This window comes from Parus major, chromosome Z (genome assembly GCF_001522545.3).
Source record: "Parus major isolate Abel chromosome Z, Parus_major1.1, whole genome shotgun sequence".
Classification (NCBI taxonomy): Eukaryota; Metazoa; Chordata; class Aves; order Passeriformes; family Paridae; genus Parus; species Parus major.
In genome coordinates this window covers 25,598,051-25,621,459 of record NC_031799.1, presented here as the reverse complement: position 1 = coordinate 25,621,459, position 23,409 = coordinate 25,598,051, and the positions used below count along the sequence as shown (strand labels likewise).

The 23,409-nt window shown below is 41.1% G+C and overlaps 1 protein-coding gene across 2 annotated transcripts in view; it reads right to left on the bottom strand.

Annotated features, from left to right (window-relative positions):
- Nucleotides 1–23,409, bottom strand: part of DMRT1 (doublesex and mab-3 related transcription factor 1) — a 59,801-nt gene that overhangs the window by 7,093 nt on the left and 29,299 nt on the right. For both annotated transcript variants that reach the window (XM_033520669.1, XM_015615164.3), the window contains exon 4: nucleotides 17,850–18,012. In XM_033520669.1, coding sequence (XP_033376560.1) covers nucleotides 17,850–18,012 — 163 coding nt within the window. The remainder of the gene's footprint in view (nucleotides 1–17,849; nucleotides 18,013–23,409) is intronic.

Sequence of the window (23,409 nt, the reverse complement as noted above, 5' to 3'; positions counted from 1 at the left end):
CGTGTGTCATTCAGCTGGTAAAAGCTCTCTTTGGCAGAAGCGAATGGTTACTTGCCTCTTGTGCATGTACTCACCCTATGTGCTCACTCTACCAAGTCAGGTCCCAGCCAGGTACACCTCCACAGAAACCCCCCAGTTTATATTCCCCTGCCAGGAACCCTAATGGCTAGTTCTTGCAAAAACAGAACATTATTTTAATAATTTCACCAAGATTTTGTACTGGAAGACATGAAGCAAAACATTCTCTAGCATCTCAACATAAAGCAGGCATTTCTGGGTAACAAGGTAAATCAGGCATTTCTGTAGATCGTTTTTGAGTCATCTGTAAGTGAAAACATTCCATACGATTACACATAAAGCATGAAAACCTCAGACACAAAAGAGCTGGGATGAAGTCACTGATTTGACCTATTTTTAACCTGGTAGTAACACTACAAAGAAAGGCATCATGATTAAAATGCAAAAAGTATCTCCCTTTTCCCTCCCTAGCCTTCTTTATTTAATCTCTCCTTTATTTAATCTCTTGTGCTGTCCTGGGCACACAGCTGCAAAGCAACATGGGGAATAGAGGTGTTGTATTGCCAGTACTGTAGAGATGCACATGCTTCTCCTTCAGGCTGTGACTCTTGACCAGCAGACTACTTTTGGAGAGAGAGAGTTTTACTTCCCCCAGACATTCCCAGTCCACCAGAGGACCCAATGTTTACACAGCTGTATTCTACATCAGAGTCCAACAGGAATTTTTGACAAACAGAAACCAGGCCACCAACAAACCACTTGAAGATTCAAGATTAGAGAACAGACACAGAAACATAGGAGGAGGCACTGATTTTCAGCAAAGGAAGATTTAAAAAGTAGCTGTGATGTACAGGGGGCATTTGGACATCTGTCACTAACTGAGGAGCAGCAAGGTATCTCAGAGGAATTTCCTTCATCATGTAACAAGGCTGTGACAAAGCTAGGACCTTAAATCTCTTTATTCCTGGAAGTCAAGATACTACTTCTCTATTCCATACACAACACTGGAGACTGATTCTCCTTCAAAAAAAGATGTCCCTGGTGTGTTATACTCAGAAGACTGACAGAAGACGGGTAGCTTTTCTCGGGTAGACCGAGAAAAAAAATGAACTTAAAATCCACTCTTTGGATTGTTTTTCTTATTCCTATATTAATCAAAATCTAACAACAAGATTAAAGTAGAAACATATCAATAATTTCTCATGAGAAATATATAACTATCTTACCAGCTGCTGGTGCACAGGCTGAAATTTCTATTTTGAGTATTTTATCCTGTCAGGACTGGTTTTGCACAAAATTGCTGTGCTATGGGGGCCAGAATGTTGAAACTCTCTAGACTGTCCCACCACTGGGCACAGTAGCAAGGCAGACCTTAGCACCCCATATGCCCCTCCTGTGTGGCCACCTTTTGAAGCCAGATCCATGAAATGAAGTGTTTACAGAAGTTTGTCTCGTTTGGTTTGGTTTGTTTTCCCCCATGAAAAGAGAACAAACCATTCACAAACAGTAAGAGAACACATCGGAGTCACAAGAGGCCACACAACCACGTGAACAGGCAGCAACCCCCTGACAGCAAGGCAAGAACAGCAATGGACTGCCTGAAACTACAAATCTTTGACAGGAATCATAGAATGGTTTGGTTGGAAAGGATCTTTAGGACATCTAGTTCAACTCCCTTGCAGTGACAAGAGACATCTCAAACTAGATCAGGTAGCTCAGAGTCCCAATCAACCTGACCTTGAATGCGTCTGTGAATGTTCCACCCATGACCTCTCTGGACAACCTGTGCCAGTATTTTACCACCACCATTGTAAAAAAATTCACCCAGTGTCAACTCTGAATTTAACCTCCTTTAGTTTATAATCATTATTCCCTGACCTATCTACAGGCCCTTTTAAAAAGCCAGTCGTGCCCTTATCAGCCCCCTCTAACTGAAAGGCCCCAGTAATATCTCCCTGTACTCTCTTCTTCAGGTTCAAAATGGACTCATCATCCATGTGAGACTGTTGAGGAAAGAAGGCCAGCTGAATCCTGTTTGTCCTAAGTTTGCAGAAATACTTGATTTCAGCAAAAACCATCAGCGAGTTAGATTTTTCCCAAGCCAAAGTTTCTATCAGAACAATTTCCAGCCAGCTCTAAAAAAGAGAGCACGACATTGTCTCTTGGCACCCTAGAAGTTCCTTCAGGCACAGTTAGGTGACTTCATGATAATTTTGTGGAGACTGATTACTGTCCATTCCCTCTGGGGTCTGCATCTTCTCCTACACTGATGACACAGCTTTTCCATACATCCCAAACACCACCTAACCAGCAGATAATGCCACACAGAGGTGACTGAATGGGCAAAAGGCGTTTCTGTGCTATGACTGCTGACACTGATGGTGCAGATGGAGGTAGGAACTGCTTCCTGATTCAAGGGAAGACCTCACAGGCTACATCTGCCTCCTGGAGCAACACAGAAGACAACTAGGGAGTCCCAGCTCCTGGGGCACCTGCTTTTGGACATCACTACAATATAACTGCCTTTTTTTTTTAAGATACAAGTACTTCAAACCTGTCTATACAAGAAGTTCCTTGTGAATAATTGCCTTAGAAGTATCAATTGTCCTACCTAAAAATGCACTGTCATTTGGAACAGCTGAGGTGACAAAAGTTTTTTGAAAAAACTTTATTTTTAAAGGGAAGAATGCACTTAAGGCTCAGGATAACGTAGAGTATGTGGAGACACAAAACAAAAGGCACAAAGTTTCTCCTTTGTGTTGCTGTGCTAAAGGAAAGAAACAGGATTCCAAGAGCTCTAACAATCAAATGAAATCTTTTAGTATTCAGCACAGAAATCCAAACACAACACTATTTTGGCTGAATGTCTCTCCATTACTGGGGCAGAAAGGCTGTTAATCTTCACTAGTGTATCAGGAACAAAAAAACAGTTTGCACAACACCAAGACTAGCCATGTAAACGTAAATGTTAATTCTGGTCACTTCTCTTCATGTTTCATTGTTACCCATGTCAATTTATAAAACGAAGATGAAATCCATGTCTGGGATTATCAGTCCTAATGCTCAAAGCGTAAGCAAATAGTTAATAATGATGGACTCAGCTCTTTCAGGCTTTAACAATTTAATTTTAAAAAACACTGTCTCAGTGCAACAGTGCTATATTATACAGCTTAAAAAATTTATGGACATCACTTGCAAGCTTTTCGAAGTCAAGAGGTTACTAAACCATCAGTCAAAAATACTAGGTCTAATGCAAGTGATCGGTTATGGTAAATACAATTATTTTCAACTTGCAAATAGGTTTATCTACTTTTTAAATTCTCTTAAAATTCAATTGTCTCTGCTGGGAAGAAGACAAGGATCTGCAACTTGTACCATACTTGCAAAGGAATAGGAGGTTTGTCACTGATTTCAGCATGAGCAACACTATACTCACCAATGACTGAGCCCAAAATTGAGTAAGAGGAAAGAAAGAAAAAGCCTTATCATTTACATCTTACAATTTAAATGAATCTGCAATTTAAAAAGCCCAGAAGGCTTTAAAGTGACTTAGTATTACCATGGCATTACCATTTTTAATATTAACTTTAATCTGGATGCAAGTTCAGCAGAGCTGCAGTAAAATGGTTCAACGAGCATTGATGAAATACACAGCACAAGATGGGTATGTGCAGAGTAAAAATGTTGCTACTTATTTTAAAGTGAGATTTATTCCCCTCAAAGTTTAGGAACCTTGCTGCAGTAAGTCACAATACTTGAGTAAATAGGGACAAAAACAGAACACAAAACATTTTTGAGGTAGTCAAGTAAGTTAAATGAAGTTTCACACAACATTAGGCTTAAGACAGACCTGCTGTGTTGTATTTATATTCATTTCCATGAACATAATACAAGTAATGCTGAGCATGTACCATCAGCTGGAGGGCATGGGCTGTGTCTAATGATGCTGCTGGTGCTGCCAGCTGCATTTCCATGGGCCCAGTGATGTCCTACACCCCACCTGGTGATGTCCACCTGGTGGGAAGGTCAACCCACTAGTAGCCAGCATTTTCTTTTGGATCCTGACAGCAGCAGCCTGGCTAGGAAGGACCAAAACTCCTCTGAGATCACACTGGTTACAGTCTACACACTCTAGGGCCTGCCAGTAGGGCCCAAAAACCTTGGTTGTGTTTGTTTCCTTCAACGGTACTAGGTCCTCTTGTGCCATCTTTCCTTGCTAACACTGGAATGGGAAAAAGTGTAGCTGACAAGCTTCAACATGCACTTCCCTGTCCTTTCCCAGCACTCTCTGATAATGATAGTGGTAGGAAAGTTTTAGAACTTTCCTTAAATAGATAAACAGAAAAACAGAATTTTACTGCTGTCATCTGCTGTAGAGAAAATTTTAAGATAGGTCTCTGGGGCCATCCAGACCCTAGTGACTGTATCGAAGACTGCCCACCCCCAAGAAAATCACTCCAACACTCCATCTCAGTTAATTCCAACAGCGCTGTGTGCAACTCTGATCAGAAAGAAGGTGGTTCGACACTCTAAGAGCAAGGTAGGGTGAAGGTAAGTGGAAAGAGCTCATCCTCTCCGGACACAAGGTGATGAAGAAGTCAAAGAGCATGGGCTGCAAGGAGATTGCACTACACAGTAACTCTGTAGATGGTGCTGTTCAGGGTCATGGCAGGGCTTTTTCCCTCTCTTGAAAGATAGGGAAGGCAGTCCTACTCCACACACACATAGCAGTCGAATGCAGAAGGAAAAGCAGATTAAATGGTCCAAGCTGGAAAGTTAACAGTCACTGTTACAGAGGTCAGCTCCACAGCTGAGAAGGGGCAATTACTTCCAAACTATGAACCAACCTTTTCCTGAGCCTTTTTAGCTACAATTAGGAAGTTGCACATTCATTTCTGGTAGTCCCAGGGGACTAATGTATCCACCTAACAGGAATACACCAGACACCTTTTAACAAGCCAGTGTTATTTCACTCCAACTTAGACTCTGTTGCCACAAACCTATGCACAGTGTTTAGGCCTTTGGAAAAATCAGAGACTAAATCCACAAAATTAAAGATCCTGAAAGCACCTGTGATTCAGGGAAGCACTGGGGCAAGATGTGTTAGTAGAGGTGGCTTTGTGAACTGGAAGTTCCTATTTATCCAAGGGACGAAAAATCAAAAACTAACAGGAGTGAAGTCTTGATTTAGAGTAATCAGGAAAATTTATACTATAATTAGGGATACACAGCTAGCTTAAATCTGCCTCAAAACTGAAATTTATCAAATTTATCAAACACAATCGCTAAAACATTTAGTGTAAACAGTTGTTCCAGGGTGGGAAAACAGAACCCTCCTTGCAGTGACTGCAATTGCTCGGAGACAGAACTTGAAAGCAAAATGATTTATAAACAAATGGGAGAGAGCTCTCATTGATTTTTTTTTCCATGTTCAGAAAGGAAACAAACTACTGGCCAACTGGACTAGGAACATCATTTTACCTTCAGCAGTCTAATACATGATTAATGCTATGCTTGGAATAAATAAACAACTTACACACAGCATACAGGGTGTGATTCAGACCTCAAGACAAATCTTCAACCTGAGAAACTTAACTGATTTAACAGATACTGTGAGATAAACATCAAGCATACAGCTTCGAGACTGGCATTGTAAAATTATGAGAAAGGAGGGAATAAATGCAAATACATAAACGCCAGTGTTAAAGAAGAAACTAAATTATAATTGGTTTATTTCAAAATGAACTCCAGGGAATACTCTGTATAACCTGGCTCCCACTCTCATCACATAGTAAAATGAATCCCTAAAAATTAAATCTTCAATTCTCAACATACTTCAAAACTAATCTTAAGATTTTGCAGACTTCTAAGAAAAGCATATTTCAAAAATAAATGCTCCCTCCAATCCCTTCAAACATTTTTCAAGGGAGCAGTAATCCACACACAGAGGCTTTCAGCTTTTCTTGCAACAGCTTGTGGGTACCAAGTGGAGGACCTTTAGTAGCAGAGGTGAGGGCATGCTGTAGGGAAGGGTAGGGAGCTGCTGGCATTTGCCTTGCAGCTGCACCACTGTGAGTGTGCTGTGACACAACAGGAATGTGCTCAGCAAAGGGAAATCAGTAGGCATTCACTCTGGCAGAAACTACCAGGTCTCTTCAATCTTCTTAGGACACCAACAGCACTAAAAAAGTAAAATGTGGACACTGTCCTAACTACAGAGAGTAGAGATGAGTCTCTCTCCTATTATGATTATTCACAATCAGCAGTAACATTTATATATATATGATCGTAATTTGCACGTGTTGAAGCAGCAAGGAGAAGCAAATACTTTCATAGCATGCAAAACAAGTTCACTGGCTTTGCAGCAGTATAGCATTACAAGTCTGGTATTTTTCCAGTAAAGGAACATTTTGTCCTGTTCTTCGTGTTTTCTCAGTACTGCAGACTACCCAGATGTCACAAGCAGAAAGCAGCTGTAACACTGGCATGTCTGATCTACTTCAACAAGTTTGGAAGAAATGAAATGTAATTTATTATAGCCCATTTGTGTCTGCAACAATTACCCTTCAAAACCTGAAGGAGAACAATGTAATTGAAGATACATGCCTTCTTCCCTGCAGAAACCTCAAAGAGCCTCAGGCAAGAGCCAATACAGATGTAGTACAAGGCATTACGAGAGTGTTGGATCCTGTAGCTAGCAATTATCCTGGTATTTAAACAAATCTATCGCTCATCAGGAAAGCGTTTAGTGCAGTAGTCAGAGCGAGACAAGCTGACATGGAGCACAGCTACTTAACTGTCCCCTCCAGCGATTACACTTCCTCAGACTGAGAGTCATGTCAAATTAAACAACTACACATTGACTTTTCACTTCTATAAACATTAAGGTATGATTGACAATTCTTGGATGCTATAACGCAGTCATTATAATCAGCCAATATACTGTTAGCTAATTCGTGGTGCAGGCTTTTTTTTCCCTATTCTGAGCCATTTCTCTTGGACTATTTTTACAGTGCCCTAAAGATACCACCTGCTTTGGCTTTTTGCAGGGTCACCATAAGAAAAGGTCACCACCACGAGACCTTTGTGTGAGAAAACAAGATACAATTAAGTGACTTGACCTGGTCTACAAATTTTTTTATTTTTTTTTTTTCCCCTTAGTCCTGGCCCACTTACCCATTTAACTCAAATTTGGAGATGTCTGGACAGCAACAATTGAATGCTAACACTGTAGTAAATACTGTTAATGTGGCATCTAGAGTATTTTTCCTAATTCTTGCCCTAAGTCATGTTGATCTCTCTGGTGTATGAAAAGCAGATACTGCAAAAGCAAGGAGTCACCTGGCAGAACAGGAAATTAAATTACATGCTCTGAGGCCATTACAGCATCCCTATGACAGGGCAGCACTTACTAGTATCTGAAGGCTGCAGCTTAGCCAAGTTACTAGAAATTGAGCAGATACATAAAGCAAAAATACATTCTTCACAAAAAGTTGTGAAGAAATACACCCCTTTGATTTTATAAGCAACGTTCTTCTGCCTGAAACCATTATGTTAAAAGTTGACAGTTTTACTATCTACCCCACTAATTCAAGCCACAGAAGTACTGGTGTCCAAACTTTCCCTTCTCAAAAGAAAAGGAGTGAAGAAATTTTTATAAATAATACTTAACATTTTTACCACCCATGCTGTCATCTCCTGCCCATCCTCTACCCTCTCTCCTCCCTAAGAAACCTCACCAAATTCATTGAAGCCTCTAGTAAAGAAGTAGGTGACATTAATATTGTATCATTGAGCTAATTATGAATACAAATAAGACTAGAATGCTACTGGTAAGCCTGGAAGCCTCTGTACTTATATTATTAGTGGATCTGAAGCTTTACCTTCATACTGGCTGAAGCAGACTCAAAGATGAACTCTACAGTGTTGGCTTTTTCAGATAAATGTAATAAATCAACCAAATAAAATCAGTATTAATAAACGTATTTGTGAAAACTGTTATAAGCTAGAAAAGTACAATTTCACTGCAGTATTAGCACTTAAAGCAAAAAAAAAGTGTAGGAACTGAAAATAGGTGAAGAGGACAAATGAAGTATAGCTATCTCTCCTAGTAACTAGTAACAACTGCAGTCCCACTCCTTTTTTTCCACTTCTGAACTACGTTTAACACTTGAGCACGGGTCTCAAATATCTAAAATTAAATATAACAGTATTTCCAATAGATTTCCCCTGATGGTTGAAAAGTCAGGCAATAATAAAACCAGAAGACTTCAGTGAAGATTCCAGAAAATGACAGCTTTGTTTGAAACTCAGAAGATAAAGCAGTCACTAAAGGCAGTGAAATGTAACTTAATTCACAGGCTCTGCAGAACAGCACTGAAATAAAAACACACAAAATCACAGGAAGAATTTAAAAACTTTGCTGGTCTGTCTCAAATATTTTCTTTCTTTTTTATCTGTTAACTACCACCTGACTTTTACTGAAGCAAGTTATTGTCCTTCTCTGTAGGTCAGCCAGCATGCGATGCCTTCCACTTTATGCAGCTATTACTGCTTAACTTCAGAGGTGTTTCTCAGACCATCAGATGCCCAAGACAGTACATTTATCTCCAAAGACTCAGTCTTGACTTACTGATACACAAAGTGTCTCGGTTGTGTTTTGCACTGACTTCCCACTTCTGTAATTAGACAACGGCACCTACTATTTTATCCTATTCTCAATGACCTTGTGCCCACGCTGCAATTGAAAGGACTAACACAAGCACGGAGAACGTGTCCAATCTCAGCACAGGTGTAAAGTAACTTCTGTATTTTTTGTATTTTAAAGCTTCTGCCTAAGTTTTCCCCAATTCTTCTGGCTCCATGCTTCATCTTCCAAGCTCTAGGAGACATTTACACATAAAAACCTCCAAACCTGTTCAGCTCTGTTTCAGTGGTTACCAGCCAACTGCATCCATCACCTCTACCACAGATAGAAAACTTGTTGAAAAAAGGATTTTTTGGAAATAAATGGCTACTTCACGGAAGAGCTAATGCTAAAATGCAGCACTTTAACAAAATACTGCAATATGTATTAAGAAATAGCATAAATGTAAGACAGGGTCCCATCAGAGAAATCTGTGAGTGTATGCAGTCTTTGTACACATAGTGTATGTGTATCTATATATCCGTGTCTATTGATATAGGCACCAACACACAAGTGCAGGTATGTGTAGATTATATATATTATATATATAAAGCTAACTTTCAGTCCTCAGAAAACAAAAGCTATCCCCATATAACAGCCAAATTCCTACATAACTCAATTTCGACATCTCATCTGGTGTGAACTGCACTCATTCCTAGTGTAAACCCCAGCGCGCTCTGCAATGATATACTGTAATGTCACATCGCAATCTGGATTTACTATAAAGGGCTGCTGACGAGTTTCAGAGCAGTAAACATTGCTGCGAGGTGTATTTCACACTGAGCTGGTTTTTATGAAGAACACTTCACCGCCCAGCCACGGCACCCAGATGATGAATGGTGAAAGATGCATGACAAGCTTCATCATTGTTTGTAAATCTTAACTGTTCCTGCTCACTAACTCTGCAGGCAATTTTCAAAGACAGCGGCCGACAAAAGGACAGCACAGCTTTCCTGAAGGTTATTCAACTTGTACTTGGCCTGAGCTATGCCTGTGAGGAGCACTGGAAATAAAACTCATTGGCTACACTGAATCATAGAATTAAAAATGTCTGATAGGCAGGCACACTGATGGCTGCCAAATTAAGAAAGCTTGTTAAGTAGCCTTGGTATCTGAACCCTACCCTGCCCTGCAGGGTTATGTACATCAAGTGCAGGGAACATACATCAGTATTATTTACACATACAATATAAATATGTAGATTTATAAGCAGGCAGAATTAATTATAGGCTGTCTGATCCTGCTCCCACATGACAATTCCCTGTTATCCTGTGCAGTTATACACAACAATCCAACACCCTCCAGAAGCTTTGCCCACTGCTTGTAGGAAAGCTACTTCTTTTCTGTCAGAAGTTTGCTTTTGTGACAGGGGAAAGGAAAAGATGGAAAACTCCCACAAGCATAGCAGCAGGAACAGATGCTACCCTTCTTTGTTTCCCCTGAAATCATTCTGGGAGCAGCACCATGGATTGCAACAGCCACTTGCAAAGAATCACAATTCAGCTGCTTTCAAGAGGAAAGGGCAGCCTATGCTACAGAGCCTTAGTAATTAATTTTATTTTCTCTTTTTCTTTAGAGCTCAGTAACAAACACTTATTTTTCTAGAGTTTCTCACAGTTTGCACAGGGTTACTCTATAAGCAGAAGCTGCAGAAGAACTAGCTCAGACGTAGACTCTCACCTGAGCTGCAAAACTGGCATGAACTGCAAGGTGGTCTAGATAGACTCTCACACACTGAAAAGATTACAGCTAAATATGGAGTTCTCTCTTTTTTTAACCAGACAAGTTAGGAGGATGCAACTGCACATTAAACCAAAGTGAAGAGGCCAGCAGGTATCACTGCTACAATTACAAATCATGCCTGGGTAATCACTACTGTCCTGACAAGATGGCTTCATTTGTTCTATCACTTTATGGGAATGTCTGATGGTTGATTTCCACCAATTTCTGTCGCAGTGGGAAAGATTCTGTATCCAGAGGTAACATATTTAGAGCATATCAGGTGTAAAAGAAAGGAGAGCAGCTGATAGTGCTGATTTTTTCAGTAAAGGACCCAACATTCTTTAAAACATGAAGAAAAATCCCACACAGCCTCATCAGCTGTGTAACATCCACCATCTGACATAAAGAGCAGCTTATACATGCACAAAGTTAAGCCCGGGGTACAGAGAGTATCAGCCACTGGTCTTCTCAATATATAGCTCTAAAATGCTTGTAAATGCAGGAGGCACTGAGAAACCTCCCTCTGCCAAGAGACTCCAAAGCAGAAGAATGAAGGTGTTCAAGGAAAGCTAACAGAGCCATTATGTGTTCCAGGACAGCACCCTGGTAGGTGCACAGAGAGATGCTGATGCCCTGTGCAGGACCCAGTGCTACCAGGGTGGCACCATTCTCCCACTGCTGGCTCTCTGCTGCACCCTCAGCAAGGCTTTCCCTACTGGGATTGATGGGACACTGCAAACTTCCTTTCATAGAAGGAAACCGAAGAAATCGAGATCTCGGCAGTACACATAAATGTACTGCTTTGGATCTGGCACCTTCCTGGGCCAACTGTACCACTGATTTAAGTTTCCTCAGAATAGAAGGACTTTCCTCAAACCCTGTTTTACCAACTCAAAGCCTGAAACTCAAAACAAAATGCAGGCTTCAATTTCAAAAACGCTGCATCCTTTGATCCACAAAATACTAAACAATGGAAAAATACATCCCATGAAGAAAAACTCTTTTTCTGATAACTATGATAATGTGTGCATGGGATTTTGCAGGTGGGGGGAAGAATGAGGTGCCACTGGCAACTGCTGAGGGTTCAGGCTGTCCCACTCTCTCTTGCTAGAATGCTGAAAAATAAAGGCATTCCCATACAGTTTCCACAAGAGCTTAAAATTTCTGCTAGGGGCTGCTAAAGCCTCAGACCAGAAATACCTGTGTTTCTACAAAAACAGGTGGAAAGCCTTCAAAAATACAGTTTTTTCTACTACTCTTGAGGCAGGACCAGTGGCTCCTCCCAGATCAAAACACGAGGGTTTGTCAGTTGCCCTGACATGAATCAGCAAAACTTGTGAATTGAAAGTCAAGAAACAAGCCTGTAATTCTGCACTCATCCAATGCAAAGCTGCTCTGTGTGCTTTTGAGTGAGCATAACATAAATGTTGCATTTAGACAAGAAACTACTAAAATGAGCCTTTTAATCAGGACTGAACTAAAGAAGAATGCAAAAAAAATGAAATGCTCATATTACTTTATTTCTAGGAATTCTCACCAGACCTTATTAAGTTGTTTAAATATTGCTCAAATCTTCACTAATACAATCTCATTTAGAACACAGACTAGTAATTTATAAAAAAAGCTTCCACACACAGAAAAATGAGCTTATACTTAATATGCCTTACATTCTCAAATGTATTTTGACAGCTGCAGTTACAACTATTGAAATTATCAAGTATGATTAATACTGTCATGAATCAGGCTTAGCAACCCAATTAGTTTAAAAGGTAAAAAAAGGCCATGCTCAAAAACTGTCTGCTCAGCTACACCCAAAATTCAAATTTTCAATGAGAATGACATGTTAAAAAGTCATCTTCCTAAGGAGATCCATAAAGCATTGCAATGCACATGCAACATAATTAAGGCATACAAAAATGTAATACAAAATCTGCTCACCATCCTTGTAATCAGTGCCAAAGGGAAGTTGCATGCAGCATAACCACTGAGGACTGAAAGAAGCAGAAACGAGAACGCACAAAAAATAAACAGTTACCCCAAGTTCAAGTGACCCACGTGAACTAACTGTAGAAGACATACATATTTAGATCTTTACCCCTTTCCTCTCCTTTAGTGCTTTAGTTTGATGTAAAATGATACTGGAAACAGAGTCTTGAACTTTCAGCAAAAACTGCTTGCTCGTTCATCACAAAGGACAATTCTTGAGTAGAGGTCACTTTTTAAGCGAAAGATACACAGACAGACACACATATGTAACACACAAGCTAAACACTGATGAACTTCTTGGTGCAGAATTTTATCCTCCCCATATACTCTGCTGCTGAAACTCTTCCAAACTCAAGATGATTTCTGGTGATGCTCTCCAAAGAGGAGCACAGAAAAGGAATAAAATAAGTATGTCTCACACCTGGAAACACCTGCACTGCCTGGGACTGAAACAGCTACTCTTAAGTTTACACAGATTGCGGCTAGCTGGCTGAGAGAAGAGAATTTGGGCTATCTGCTACAATTGTTTCCCGTTTCCTAAGCACTTCATTAGTCTAGCTTTGTCAGCGCTTCTTCTCAGCTGGCTGCAAATTAAGAGCACACAGAGGCAAGGCTTTTTGCTGCTCTTTGGGCAGCACTTCTCAGCGATATCAAAGCAGTTGGCTTTGTTTGCAGTGCCATCTTTGTAACTTTGATGCCTGCAGAAAGCAGTTCAGGTTCAAGGAAATGGTCTCAGTAACCTTTTGCTTACCAGGACTTCTTGACCTCTCTGAACCTATAGCCAGGTTCCACCTGTGGCTCTGAAGTGTTACTCGTTTGCCATGGCATTCACTTCTAGGACATACGTTCATGCAAAATTACGACATACAGGAAGCCACAAAAAATGGAATAACTCTGGTGCACAAAAACCCAGTTGGGAAGAAAACAACCAAACTTTTCATCTCTCAAGCGTGTTTCTGGGGCACACAGCATTCCTTGCATTCCAGCAATGCTTTTGTCAAAGTGAAACTTTTTATCTTAAGCACGGAGACTGCTTCCAACATGCCCTTTCTTGTGGAACTACTGGAAGAGGCTCTTTACAGAGCTGCTCCAGTTTGCCTGGAGTTTTCCCATGGCTCAGTACTGCTGCTGATGCAGCATCCAAGCACAGAAGAAAGGGTGAGTCTCTAAATGCAGATTCCGGAAATGTGTGTGTCACTTTCACTTCCACAACCGTAAAACTGGGGATACCTGCTATTTGAAAGGACTGTGAAAAAGTGTTTCAGAGATAGAAGCTGTTATACTGACACAGAAAACCTGTTACAAGAAATGTTCTTCTTCATAAAATGTTTGCTTATTCACACAAAACTGCTGATGTTTTCTGCATCAAAACATAATTTTTGCTAACATGTCTTTGGGAGAACGTTCAGACTCCTGCTTAATGTGCAAACACAGCACTGCTCCAGTCCTGAATTCCTTGTATTTCCAACACTCACAACACTTAGGACAGGAAAATAAAAAAAAATCAAATCTGTCCAGTAGCTGGAACAAAAATTTAAATGCAAGGCATCTTTTTCACCACAGCCAGATATATGGCACAATTATTTCAACAATTCACACAATGATGACATAGAGGAGGTTTTACTCCATGCCAACTCTAAGACCAGGTAACTATTCTAAAATCGCAAGTGTCTGCAGATACAGAGATATTTATCTTTTCCATCTTTCTATTTAAATATTAAATTCTTCTGTCACTTTCCCAAACCTGGGAAACTTTCATACAGATAAGTAAATGCTGAACTTTCATGCAGTGGAAACAGGACCCAGAGCGAGGCATGTGCCTCGCATGTGCTTTCTTGCTCTCTCAACCCAAGGTCTTGCACAGGGTATTTCACAATTACAAATGCTGGAGTGTCTGACTGCAAATCTGTGGAAGGTGTTAAGACTATTCTGGGTAGTGAGCCAAACCTAAGAAGAAGCTTCATTGAAAAAAAAAAAAAAAAAAAAAGAAAAAAAAAGAAGCATGCAACTGTCCCACAGAAACAAAGTATTTGGCTTTTGGAGATTAAATACCTTGTTGTGTCCCACTCTCACATCCCCACTTCTCAGCTTGTCTTCCAAAACTATGCTTTTGCATGCACAAGATTTGACAACTTTCTCATATACATTTTCCTCCTACTGCTTTTGAAGAAAAAAGAAGGAAATAATTTGTATACAATCTCCCTCCTACCTAGAAATTACTGCCTAAAACTTAAAACTTGGTGACCTAAGGAAGCCTTCTTAAAACATCCTTTTGCTGTTTGTCATTGGTTTATCAACTTTGTCCCCCCTTTTTTCTCCAGTTTCTGCTGAAAAGGCAGCAGCTGTGCTTAGCTGGAAGCAAAATATTTTACTTGGAAACTCTTCAGACTGCAAGGAGGTTGACTGATGGTATTTTGCCATTCAGAAAATGTCAGCCCATTACTACATGCAAGACACTGTAACATGCCATGATGGTCCTACACAAGTGCTAGAAGCTTCCAGAGATCTTTGTATCAATGGAAGAAAGAAAGTGTAGACCTGCTAGTTCATCTCTCATTCCTCTTACTGTAACTGGTCTAAGCAGGAAGTTAACTTGCCAGAACAAAATTAGTTAAATGGTGTCACTTAAATACCAAGGCAACACATTAACTGGAAAAGCCTCTATAATGCTGAAGTTGCAGCTGAATTGCGGGTATTAGACTGCATGTGTGTGTTTTAAGTCTACTGCAGACTTGTGCCTGGGAATTTAATAGCCATTTTTGCTAAAGATGCACATTTTGTCTGTTTTGAAAATGTGGCTAAAAAACCAATTTTTTATTTTCACCTGCAGCTTTTCTAAGCACATTGTTACCCTTCTGCAGAATTTCTGGGTTAGGAATACGTTAAGTCTTCACAGAGATCTTAAAAATATAGTTACAGGCTTGCTGCAAGAGTTTAAGTTAAGTTTTACAGTCTACATCATATAGCAAATTATGTTCCCTTCTGGATCTAAAATCCATCAATGCGTATTTTAAAAAGGAAGTCTCTGAGCATGACTTCCACATCAAACATACAAAAGAAATTAATAAAGTACGATTTGCTTCTTTAAAACATGCACTAGAGTTTCTTCAGCAAGTAGCAACCACTAACCTTGCAGCAAGACGTCACTTAGGCTTCATAACAAAGGAAGTCAGGCACTGGACAGAAAATTCAGCCTAACAATCAACAGAGAAATACTTAAGAACATGTCTTTTGTAAGAGACAGCAACCGCAACATGTGCAGTAAATATTTGGGGAAACAACCGATCCTCTTTAATACACAGGATCCACTCAGCACTCACACAGGTGACAATAAAGAGGCAAGAAACCTCTGAGGTCTGTGAAAAGCAGTAAAGAGTAAATAATGTATTTCCTGGGAATATCACTTTGTCTGTACACAGAAAAAGTAAAAACATTTCTTCCAAGAACATGCCTAAGAAGATGCTTCTAAGAAGCCTGTTGGCTATGATGCTGCTCATGGGTTCAAATTTCTTCCAAAAACATTGGTGCCTCTTTTACCCACTAGCTCCCTGCTATGGAAAAACACTTCTTCAGAGTCTGGAAAATGCTGTTTGATCTCAGTAAATTACATCTCACTGCTTGTCGGTTTCTGATTGATGGTGTAACTTAGGGAACAATATCTGTGTGTGGAATAGTGTCTGGAGAAGCAGTCAGGGATTATTGAAAATACAGTATTTATGCAGTTTAAAAATCAGTGGAACATTACGTATAATTTTTTTTCTAGAGTGATGAAAAATTGCTGAAGTGCATTTGGGAACAAAGGGTATAAGGTCTTTTGTCTGTTTTTAAAAACACTTGGCTGGTAAGACTTCTTAGTGAGTTAGTAGTGATGGATGCAAGAAAAAGTGTCAACCGCAGTTGAGCATAAAACCAACTGCTTCTCCAACCAATGGGCAGAAAGGAAGACGTCACCGTTCAGTGGTGGTTAGAAAAGAGGAAATAAAATAAAGTTGAAGAAAAGAGAAGGAAAATGAACCAAGGATCACTGATTTCTCTAAGCCATTTAAAACTACTGGAGAAGGAGAAAAAGTCTAAGGTTTCATCATACCATGTATTATTTCTTCATCTATCTAACATGCCACTGTTAGCTGGAAGACTTTCAGAAACAGCCACTATGTAAGAACAGCCACCTCCTCAACAAAAATGATTCTGGAGTCAGTGAATACAAGGGCTCAGCGCTGACTTACACAGCCACATATACACTTCACCTTCCAAAACATCATTTGAATCCTTAAGGTCCTGTCATGACACAACTGAAACAGACACCAAGACTTCAGCCACAGAAGGACTATGACTGAGAACAATTATGGAACCTATCAACATACATCCTTCCACCAGACAGAAAAGGAGAAAACTAATTTCAGTGTAGAAGGAAAGAGAAGCAAATGAGGATAGATGCTGTTATCAGTGTTGTGACTCTGTGAAATAAAAAACAAAAACAAAAACAAAAACAACCCACTGAAACTTGACAGGTGTTAAGTAAATGAAAAAATATACTTCCTACAGACCATACAAAATTAAGCCAAGTTGATTGGTACAGAGAAACAAAATGTATGTAAAGCTTATTGTCCTGGCTCAGGATACCTTTGAATGCCAGAGAGTGTGAAGAATCTGTTCTCTGTTTCTCGTATTTCTCCAGCATCAGTTACCAACCTGATTCAGTGATGGAGAGGCAGCTCAGTGGAGTTGGATTACTCCAGCAGAGCCATGTTAACACCTATGTTAGCACTGTCTGCTACAGGAGTAAGGGAACAAGGAAGTGTGAGAAACATTGTCAAAACCACAGGGTAAACTCACCAGTGCTGGAAATTACTGCGGATTACAGTAATCCTTAGGACAGTGAAACACAAGATGGAAAGAAAGATTTATCTACGGTAGTTTTAAATTAAGTAACATGGTATGAGTTTGAAAAATAAAAACCTGGAAGCCAGTCTGCAAAGGGCTTCACTATATCGTTGGGATGCAGCAGTTACCACATGCTGTTCAGAAAAGATGGCAAAGACTCAATGGGAGGCCTGTGGAAAAAATCACAGCATTTCTGAGAAGAAAGGTAATTTGGAGGTTAAAGCAAAGATGGTTATTTACTCCTGTGAGGGAGCCAGGTGCTAAGCACCAACGACAGCATCTCGAGTACAGCTGTACAACTTAAGAGACAAGTAAGTGTAGAAGGTACAGCTGATTGGACTCCTGAACCATGAAGCTTCTGAAGTGAAGACTGCATGTCTGTACAGCATTAGCCTTACTACTTTGCCACCACACTACAAGCCTTATAGAAATTAGTCACTGTCTCTAAAACAGCTACTTTATTATGCTTAGCTTCCTCTCCAGCAGCAACCCACACCTCTTGGGTGCAGGTCCAAGGAGAGGTGGTGCCATGTGCCCCAGTGAGTGCACTTACCTCTCGCTTTTGACTCCGAGGAGGAGGGGATGTCCTCAGAGGTCAGGATTTGGGGGAGGCACATGGGAGCGCCAACCCCCTGTCCCAGGTAGGAGGCAGGTGGGTAGTAGGAGCACATGCGGTACTGGGAGCTGACGGCATGGTGTCTCTCCATGCCTTTCACCTGTCAGGAGAGAGAAATGCAACAGCAACCAAGTGAGAGCCAAGTCCCAATGTCATGGGGGCATCCCACTATCCCTCCCTCACACTCCTCCATGGCTTTGAAGGAGGTGACAGTGGATGCACAGGAAGTAAAATTCTGGCATGCTGGCCTTGTGTTTTTGATTTGGTGGCTTCACAGTCTTCCCACACTGACCAGCTACAGGTTGTGTGGTATGAGATGTGACCCAGCAGCAGCAGCAGACCTATGGCTGTTTTATCTTACTGCAGATGGAGATGAATCTGGCACACCAGCAAGAACTCTTCACTGCAAGCAGCTTCCCACCAAGTCCCCAGCTTATGGCACAGACAAGCATATACACCTGGCCCGTGTCAGAGGTGAAGTGTCCATGCAGCTTCTACACGCCCCCAAAGACTAACCCATCTCAGACTGGGGGTAACTGCTCTGCCAGGGACCTGCTGGGGGGCTAAGGAGGACAGTCCTATTGACCGACTCTCAAAGGATATACTCCATGGCGTTGAGCAGTGACACACACAAAAACAAACACACTCTTTCTTACAACACCATAAGATAGCAAAAATATTTTCCTGAGTTACTGAAAAAAGCAAGCTGTGTTTAGATTACATAAGAGGCTAGTTGTGGAGCCACAACTGGACAACAGCCAACAGGTCTGCTATGCCAACATGGCATCCACCAGATACCCCTTTTCCCTTCCACACATTGCAGCAAAGTGGCAACAGTCAGAAACCAAAGTTTATCCTATTCCAATGCCCTGATATCATCCAAACTGATCTCAGAGAAGTGGTAATGCTTTCTTAAATTTGTGTTTTATGGAAGAACAACCAACTACTATTATTTGTTACAAAGCCCTACAATGCAACATGGCCTCTGCTCAAAAAATGCAGTCAAACCACTTTACAAGATTAACATTTTCAACAGGAAAGATAACACTAGCTGGTTTCTGTAAGTATGCTGGAAAGTGAAAAACTGAAAGATGGAAAGCTTCTGGGCAGACACAAAACATCAGAGTTTTGTACTGGTTACGGTAGTAGCAGTGCCAACAATAATGCACATCCAGCTATGCCATCACACAGTGTCTGTGTAAGCAGACATGCTTGGCAGCCTTTTCACCTACGTCCCACCATAGGTCTGCCTCATCCACTGTGGCTCCCTTGGGTCCCCCAGCTGTGCCTGAAGCACTGCCCCTCAGCCCTTCCCAGGCTGCAAAGCTCAGAGCCAGGGAGCAGAGGAGGCCGGGTGTGAACCAGCTGTCTCAGAAGGCTGTCCCATGTCAGCTGACTTACAGGGTCTGGTCCTGGTGGTAGAAGACAGCAGCACCTCCCAGAACCACCCCAGAATGCAGTCACTCCTTTTGTTTTCCAAGGGTCCCTGTAAGAAGAATCCCATATCCATTTTCATATGCTTCAAATAATGTGGCCCAAGCCACATAAAATCCTGTTGGTGCTCTCTGAGGCATGTTTGCAGTGAGATTAAGTGCAGAGAGAGAGAGAGAGAGAGAGAGAGAATAGTGGCTGTTCACAGGAAGCAAACCTCTGCCTGACTTCTGACAGCAGCATAGTTGCATAGACTTGCACATATACTGAGGAACTTGCTTTTAGCCTGTGAAAGTTAAGAGTTTTTCTACTACAAATTAAAGTGATACTTAAAATTTTTGTTTTCTACTTCCACATGCAGAAGAAGTTAAACGCACACTGAAGTTTCACCCAGAATAAATAGTAAATTGCTCTTCAAAAACTTAGTGAGTCATCCTGAGGAAGACTGAACTCAAAAGAACCACTGACATTGCTTCTCCTCTTCTGACAAAGGGCACTCTCCTTTTTGGAAACAATACTCCCTCAACAAAACCTTGCTGCTATGCAGTACAAACTGCCCAAAAGCACAGTCCAAAGTGCATTTTGAATCTGCACACCTGCAAACCTCAACAGCCCTGCAAGTACTGGGAGAAAACAAAAGTTAGCAAACTCTGCTGTGCTGCAGTCTTCCTTCCCTTGGTGGGGCAGGGAAGCATCCACAGATCTCACATCTCTGCTTCTCCCTTGTGCAAGACCATATGCACATGTACAACTGAGAAAAGGTTGCTTGCAGGGGACAGCATTATTTCAGCTGTAACAAAATGGAAGGATCACTCCCTGTCACCAACTCGATCATGCACACGTTTCCCCTCCCTGTAGAGTGGATCCAGTGATCTGCCTCTTTTCAACACTTCTTTTAGGGGTTTTCTCCATTTCTTAAAAAAACAACTCACTTAAAATCCCTAGATGCAATGAATTATTACTACTATTATTATTAGTGTGTGGTAGCTGGCTAGCAAGAGACATGTTTTATAATCTTATTACCCACACCAAGTCTACGAACCACAGTTCAACTGACAGCCAGAGGCTTGGCTCTGCAAAGAATATGCCGCGTACTAACAACTGAAGAAAATCTAAAAGCTTTTGGTTTTGTTTTATTAAACAGTTTAGAATCCACACCATGGTAAATCTGAACCATAAGGCTTCCTTTTTATAGCGCTTAGCAATCCTATTTTACAGTAACAATAAAAAAACAACCAGTTGTAAAAATTCTTGACCTCACCGCTGCATTAAAAAGGGGGCTTTGGAGACCAGTACCTGATGAGAAGGGGCATTTGTATTAATCTGTATTCTGCATTAACTCCTGCAGCTCCATGGAATCCTTGCAGGTTTTGGGACTCCAAAAAGGGAGATCAAGACAGCCTTAGGGAGGCCCAGGAATACTCAGATTATTTTCAACCTGGGGCAGTTCAGCTTTCCAAATGCTACAGTCAGGTACCAGGTTTGGGATCCTGTCCTAGGTCCTGTCCAGGCAGAATGCTGGGGCAATGCAGGGACCACAGGAGAATTCCTGGCCTTCTGATGTCTCCTGTCTCCCTTGCCCTCTCCACACCTACAACAAAGCCGAGACAGGCGTGAGTTGGGACAGTCCCACAAACCAGTCTAATTTGTATCACTGCAGGCTACATGCCAAAAGAACAAGGCGTATTTTAGGTGAGCAAGAGCTGCGGAAGGGAAAGGCATGCATTACTCTTTGCATGGAGCAATCTGAGCTCCTAAGTTGCTTCCCCTCCAGCCACCCACTGCTTGTGCCCTGCTCCAGCTGCAGGATTCACCAAGCACCTCACAGACTTTAGTGGGAGACACGTATCATTGGAGCAGCAGTTGGCCTATGCAACATTTACAGGTTCTCCTAAATTGTACAACACAGCACACACTCAGTAATGTTTTAAAAGATGTACTGCAAGCCATGTTGGGATGCTTACAATTCATGAACAAAGAAACATAGCCTGATTGGAAGTGGAAGGCCATGAGTGCATTGGAAATTCTTTCCCTGTGCCTTCAAAAGCCATTTGGAGGAACTGAGAGGCAGCAACAGTTTTCCCTCGCACAGGTAAGCTGGAAACAGGACTTGTTCACCACTGAGCAAAATGGTCAGTGCAGCCCTCCAGCTGTGTCCAACAGTAACAGAATACATAGCAAAATCCAGGGAAAACATGAGGAAAATCATTTTGCATCAGACCATTCCTGTAAAAAAACTTTCTCAATAGCTGGTGGAGCAGTATGTAAAACCCAGTTCCTCTTCCCAAGTTTCTGGCATCATCTGCACAACCTCTACATATCTTCTTCATGAAGGAAGAGCTGAGGAGAGAAGGTGGCCTAACCAGAAACAGGAAGGTGTCAAAGCAGGCACCAAGTGGTGACTCAGCTCTCTAACCTCAGAGATTAGAAATTGGTCCTGCCCTTCCCAGATATTTATTTAGCCAAAACATCACCTGTGTAATTATTTTATTTGCAGAAGCTGCTAGACACAATCTTGTGAGCACACCACTGTTATTTAAGCAGTACCCTCACACTTTGCAGTTGATCCTGACTATGGGGCTTGTTTCCAAGAAAGACAGGAGGAGGTCATAGATGCTTCTCCTGGGTGACAAGGGCTGAAAAAAATTTCAAAATAACAGGGGAGATCAAAGTGCAATCTTTCAGCTCTGCCACTGGTGTGCCACATGATCTTGGCCAAATCACTTTACTGGAGATTTTCATCCTTTTATTTCACCTGTGACTCAGCAACAAACTTACCAAACTCAGTAATTATGGAAACATCAGAGAAACTTTAAAGTTTAACATAACCTCCTCCTTCTGTCTTGATCTTAAAGTAATTTCAGTGGGCATAAAATTGCATTTGTGTCACTGCTTGCCAACAACAGAATTCAAAAATAGGTTGGTTTTTGGCATGGACAAGAAGACATCCACTGGACAATAAAATGGAAATTCAGGCAGCAGTAATCTCCCCTCTGTCACCTGTGAGCTGTGTGACTGTCTCAAGTTATTTAACACTTCCCTGCCTCAGTTTCTGCAGCTCTAAACCAGGTTTGCTACAACTTTCCCACCTTGTAATGCTACTGCCTATGTGCTGACCTCTCACAACTACGGTTGCACTCATGCTGCCCAAGGTGTTTCATTCCTAAAACCAGCTAAGCATGTTTTCCAGCACAAGGAAAAAATGAGTCTATGATACCCTGCCTTGACTTACTTTGATTCTAGCACAGAAAATACAAGACACATCTATATCTGTCCCCCCTTGATAGACAAACTTAATTAACCTTTGCTATTCTGTTCCAAGCTATTCTTTTAGACAAAGGCAGTGACCCATAAACAATATGTTACCATCAGAATCTCAACTGCAGTGACACCTAGAGATATAGCCCTATCAGCAGTATTGGAAAATAAACCACTTAGATTAGCTCCTCCAAGAAATATGGATTGCATTCATGTCACACATGAGCTGTCAGAAACATTAGGATACTTTTAGCATAAATCTGTAGTGTGAAGGGTATGTTATGAATACAGTATATAATTCACTGCTTACACATAAAATTGGGACTGTCTTGGGTGACTTGCACGATGTGTATATATTTACACACACATGCACACATTTTACACTGACTTCTGGAGAGTATGGCTGTAGCTTCTGTAAGAGAGACAGGCTTTTTGGAGGAATACTGGGCCAGGAAGCAGAAGTAGGTGGCAGAAGTCAAAAAGAGCCATCTTTCTTTACTAGCAAGTGGCTATTCTTCAAACTCCTGGCTGTCCCATCACAGCCACATTCTTCTGGATTTAGTAAAAGAGTTTTTTCAAGTTTGGTACTTCTAAGAAATCCTTAAAAAGCAATTTCCTCCATCAGCAATACTAAATATTTCATTTTCAGACAGCAAATGTAAATCCCACACTAGAAAATAAGTAAAAATTTTCCCAGTTTCCCAGACATATTTATTTTTGCTCTAAACTGGTGTAAGGAAAGAACAAAAAAGTTGAGGTTCTGAAAGTAAGAACACTGCTTTGCCAAGCTGCATGAGAAAAGAGAAGA